The 5,747-nt window shown below is 44.5% G+C and overlaps 2 protein-coding genes across 2 annotated transcripts in view; one reads left to right on the top strand and one right to left on the bottom strand.

Moving 5' to 3' along the window:
* Nucleotides 1-2,797: 2,797 nt before the first annotated feature.
* The window catches only part of T265_12063 (hypothetical protein), a gene marked incomplete at both ends in the record, with an annotated part of 47,178 nt that continues 44,228 nt past the window's right edge, over nucleotides 2,798-5,747 (top strand). The window contains one exon of the mRNA XM_009178993.1: nucleotides 2,798-2,886. Within this exon, the coding sequence (XP_009177257.1) occupies nucleotides 2,798-2,886 (89 nt within the window). The remainder of the gene's footprint in view (nucleotides 2,887-5,747) is intronic.
* Nucleotides 2,817-5,747, bottom strand: part of T265_15710 (hypothetical protein) — a gene marked incomplete at both ends in the record, with an annotated part of 43,310 nt that continues 40,379 nt past the window's right edge. The window contains one exon of the mRNA XM_009178994.1: nucleotides 2,817-2,883. Coding sequence (XP_009177258.1) covers nucleotides 2,817-2,883 — 67 coding nt within the window. The remainder of the gene's footprint in view (nucleotides 2,884-5,747) is intronic.

Raw genomic sequence — 5,747 nt, 5'->3', positions numbered from 1 at the left:
ATATATATATATATCATTGTCAGCTTTAAGAACCGTTTAATTGCCGTACAGTGCTTTTAGCTGCCACAGTTTAGTTCATCGATGATTTAGGGAGGTTGGGTAGGTAGCCGCACATTGGATGGTGGAGATGATGAATTTGGTCTTGCATGCACGAGTGCTCTCGAAGGCGCGACTGGGACATGCCTGACAATATCTACAACAATTCATGTGGCTCGTCTGTGGGTCACCATCGAGGAAGTCGGCAATGACCAGCGCACCTGAGTTTGCTGGTAGTGGCTTATATACTTCGCTGCCAACTCATCGTTTGACCGCTTCTGGCGCATATCCACCCTTCACGTGGTTGTGCAAAGGAACTCGCGGAGGAAGTCGGACGAATAACACGTCCATGTTCCCATGTTCGCACAGGCATACGGTGTTCACACTTGTTGATAAACCGGCGTTCAGCCCTAAACAAAACATGATGGGCACTCGGCAGACAAATAATCCGGTCTTTTGTAAAATCTAACAAGCATGGTGGAGTATGATAAATAAACCGCCATTGGCAGCAGTAAACGGAGCAGAATCCGACAGATTTTAATCAGAATAGTGGATCTACGGATCGTTTCGAGACAAAGGAGGGCAACAAAGTTTAGCAATGGTGAGAAAAATGTCATGAAGCAAACCTATACCGGTTAATGGAGTCTTGAGAAACGAAACCCCAATTATGTGAAAAACAGCAACGTCGACACATTGATCACCAGCAACTGGGGGTGCGTCTGGCAGAAATCGAGACATTCTACGGGGAACTACTCTCCGGGCCCTATTGACGTGCAAAGATGACCCATATGAACTAGATTACATTCCGTCTGTGCATACAAACAGGCGAATTCCGACAGATTTGATGAGCTTTGAAGAACACATTGAACTTCGGCCGAATGAGTGCAGATGAATCCAGTGATCGTATGGATCCGTTTTTCTGCACTTTCCAGATCACCATGAATCTGTGTACTACTCGGAAGCCTGCGGGATCTAGACGATCAATAGGGGAACCGGCTCGCTTCATCCAGTGGCACTTGCGCAAGAAACACGCCAGATTATCTCTGAGAAATTTTGTTTTCTGATAAATGTTGAGAATTCAAAAAATCCGGACATATTGTGCCTCGTATCATCAATCGGTATTACCAAAGGATGGTGGCATTCGCGTACTCGAGAGATCAATTATCTCAGTCACCATCAAGAAGAACTCACTTTGATTCAGCGGCGTTGAGTTCTCAACGGAGGATCAGAATTGCTCCTCTGAGGGAAGACTGGGCATTTCGTTCGCTTTCAAACTCAAGCGCTTTCGTTGGAACACACATTGAGTCTTCAAAGCCATATGGCCGAAGACAATTTTACTGCAGTAGCAGAATCCCACTGAACATTAGCTCGAAATATCGGACGTCACGCCGTTTAGACAAAGTTTTATACCACAAAAACTCGAGTGCTGAAGAATGTCTGGAATTAGCTTGCAGTTTTACCTTCTGAGTATATATACAGTGCGTAATCTCCCAACTCGCGCTCCAGACCAAATATGCTGTAGCCTCCAGATGGAGGTACCGCATCAAAAGCATCGTAACAATGGAACCTGATCAAAAGAGAATACGGGGACAACGAAATAACGCTCATCGGATTCATTTTACTGAAGGAAAGTAAGTAGCCATGATTCAATTCGCTTTCCCTCAAAAACGTCGGTATATGCTAGCGCCCCAAGACGAATTTGTGAACAAGTGTATCGTCAGAGACAAAGTCGATTAACAATCTCCGGAGTGAATATGCACCCTAATTTTGAAGGCACCGACCAAGCAGGAAGTATTCTGCGGATGTTGCCATTTTCATCTGTATAGTTCCGCTTCTCGCCGGCCCCAAAAACCCCATCGAATTTGATGTTTGGATTTCAAAATTTGATGCTTCTCATCTACTACACAGCTGGATAATATGTGAAATTTATGCTCGTATCCAGGAAAAGAAAATATACTTCGCCGAACGGCTTTAGTTACCGAGTAAGCACTTCAACACGCAAACAGCGTACGGATCTGCAGCTGCCATAACAGGCACTGAAAACACAGACATTTTTATTTGTTTCCAATTTGGGACAGCGTTCGTACTGCCGTCCCGACATGAATGCCTTAGAAGTTCATAATGTGGCGCAACTCTGCACGATCACCTAGCGTGTTGAACGAACGAAAATAATGAAACGTAGTGAAAACCCTGAATGCAGAGCACACATGCAGGTAACCACTGGGCTTCGCGTTTAGCTCTGAAACGAATATCGAATACATATAGACGAGAGTAAAAGATATACGACGATACGTTTGTTGTTGCCTGTCACAGGAAACGTATTGCGTAGATAAGCAGACATTCATTGCACACACACTTCAGAAAGAAACTACATAAGCCACGGCACGAAGTATACCTAATAATAATCCGGATATCAAATCCAATCTGATGAGCAACTCAACTAGGCCCGTTGGGACCCATGATCGCAAACAGCTCAACCATGCAATTCATCTCACGACCAGTGACCTAAATGGATACCCGAGAACTGCATCCAACTGATGTACCACAGCATACACGAAACCGGTAGCAGGCTGCCGAAGGGCTCTCAACAACCTACTAAATACCATATTATGTCAAAACTTGACGGATAAACGTTCATCGAATTTTTCAATGACTACTTCTCATACCCNGGGGATATAGATATATATCCCTCGGCAGAGCGCTGGTGCATCCACCTAGTAAGTCTAGCAAAACAAAAATTGATGCATATTTATGGATTACCATGGGCGATCCACGCTTACCAAGTCAGAAGGATAGGAATCCGGGGATATTACCAGATATCCCTCGGCAGAGCGCTGGTGCATCCACCTAGTAAGTCGAGCAAAACAAAAATTGATGCATATTTATGGATTACCATTGCTGGGCGATCCAACAATGAGATGAACTGCCAGCATGGTTGCAAGAAATTGGTATTCATCCAGAAGTAGCCGCAAACTAACTACGTACTGGGAACCGACGCTTCACGTCCCATCTTTTCGATCAAGTACAAAGAATATTGGCCGCAGATAGTTGAAGCTAGCCTTGTGACTCAGGTACTCGGGGCAGTAGTGTTTCCGAACTAGGCTCTCATCCAATGTGAGCAAGCATCATCAACCTCATCGTACCCGAAAGGTCAGCTCCAATGGGTGACATTTCCGACCCATTTCTAGTGGCCCACCAGTGACCCACCTAGGGTCATATTCACACCACTCTCTTTTGAACAGTCATTCTCCTGTCCCGGCATAATTATTCGGGTGATTCTGGTGATTGTCCTTACCAACGGTGCATATATATTGCCGTGCCCTTGTTTCAAATCCGAGAACCTGACATGCGAGCCGTCAAGTCATTGGAAATTCCGCGCAGGTGGGCCTGTCGATCGTCATAACCAGGAAAAAATCTGAGACGTCGGATCGGTGATTCCTCGTCCATGCCAATCCCATCGCTAAATCGTTATCACTTCCGCCCGTCCGGAGGTGAGAATTCAGATGCGTCATACGTGCGCTGGTAAAATATTGGTAACACTAATCCGTTTGTCTGTATAACCAGATCGTGTCAGTCCTCAATATATCATCTGTTGCCGTACGTCCTTCTTCTCCTATTGCTACTGGCTGCGAACTGCGTATAATTCAATAGTGGCAATCGTCTTGTGAAATCCATAACCGTCCGGAACTTATAACGTTGTTTATGAAACAACTCCAAGCGCTGCTCCATTCCGTTCAACCGTTAAGTACGTTCACGCCGCCAACGAAAACCAGTTAGCCTCACGGACCACATTGTCGTGGACTTTCACACTGTTATATGTGTAACAATCCATGTTAACGGTAACGAAAATCTTCACATTGACATTGTACAGCTTGGGATTTCCTGGGAACGTTACCGATGAACAAGACGTTGAGAACGTAGACCGAACGAATTGCCATCATTACCGAAACTGTATCCCTAATTCAGCCGGCTCGCCCACTAAAAGTATAAAAACGTATTAGAAATAGAACAAGGCAAATCACACCATCAGTAGAGAACTCCTTACGCAGTCACAATGTCAGGCCGCACAAACTTTACACTTTTAGCTGAGTTCAGAAGAAATTGCCGGTTCAATCTGAGGATACATGTGAATTGGAACTTTCTCAGGTAGCTAGGCGACAAGCGCAACAATATCATTTCCGTAGTTTACCATCGACCAGTTATAATAGGAGTCTGGTCGAATATGCGCAGAATAGCGCACAACTAACCATCGATTATAGTTCAAAATGAGTACTGCTTCCCACAATGAACGATTCAAAATCTCTGTCTTTTATTCAGTACGGAATCCGTTGGCCATTTTCAAATACTTGGGAAATAACCGAATCTTCTAGGTACACTCATTAGTGAAGTGAAAACCGTGACTTCAGTGATAGGGAGACGTCATTCATGACAAGGCAAAAATTCAGATATGAAAACAAAAGCTTATGGCCTCGGCAGCCACACCAGAGTCAGATCATACACAACCCCTAAGGCATACTACATTTGTGCATTCCTTTTACAGTCGAAACGTGCCTCTTGGTTACAGTCCTCTGTTTGTTTTGAAGTAGTTATGAAGACTGCACAAGAAATGTGGTCATTTTTGCGTTCGTAGTTATCAGGGTATCATTCCTCCCACTCCAATAATTCGCCTTATACTAAAGCGGAAGAATTGGCGTATCTCAGATGCATTTTAGTGACTTCCGCTGCGAGCACTGCAATGCGGCTCTTGGAATTACACCATCGACGAAGATTTTGCGCAAAAGACGTGAAATTCTGACAACGCTGACTGTGACTACTTACCCCATATTCCATTTTTACTCAACAATACAATTGTTCGGGTAATTCTTTGTCAGCATATGGCCGAGTTTGCTAATCTTAGGGCCCATCAGATAGGCGCAGTCCACGAGTCTTTGGTCAAAACTCTGTTCTACAAATTCCACCAAATTAACGAAATACACTCATTGGCAAACAAACTTCCAGTTGCGGGAGACCGCCAGCTGGTTCTCTCGTTTGTGGCGTTTCCACGCAACTGAATGTGCTGCCCCAGACCGTCTTATGCGCAGCAATTTAACGATTCCAGTGCACAGAATATAATGAAATATTTGTCCCCAATGGTAGCACTATTCGGCTGAGGATAGCTTAACTTGCGAACACAGTGTGCCGTGCTTTGTTCACACTGGGTGAGGAAATTTTCCATCGGGTAAACTCATGTGGTTGGTATTTGTCAGTCGGATGATCGGTCAATTCACGTGGCTTCTCTTCCAAACTGCTCTGGTAAAGCCCACCTAGAATATCTCAAATAGGTAAGCATCACATCAGAAGCCGCTGAAAAACGTTCACACTGACACAAATACAGATTAAAAATCAAATCGTGCACATTGGTAACAGTGGTTCTTCAATTTAACACCAGTGTTTCAGCATGTGCACATTATTGCGCTTTGCCGGCAAACACGTGCTTTCGACTATATAAGGGATGTCGTCACATTGACATTCATTATTATCCTGTCATTTCTGTGTATCCGCGTTCATTACGGACCTAACACTCATCCGGCCTAAATGGAATTTCTCAGGCAATTTTAATGAGTTTCGCTGATATCATTGCCAAGAAGTGCTTCATCTGCGAAGATTCTCCCAATAAAACGTTGCATTCTGGATATCTCAAATTGGGCCGCCCAGGGAGTGCTCACAATGCA

The sequence above is a fragment of the Opisthorchis viverrini genome (assembly GCF_000715545.1).
Source record: "Opisthorchis viverrini unplaced genomic scaffold scaffold2962, whole genome shotgun sequence".
NCBI classification, from domain to species: Eukaryota; Metazoa; Platyhelminthes; class Trematoda; order Opisthorchiida; family Opisthorchiidae; genus Opisthorchis; species Opisthorchis viverrini.
Note: the sequence above shows the minus strand (reverse complement) of the source record. Positions and strands in the feature narration are given on the sequence as shown.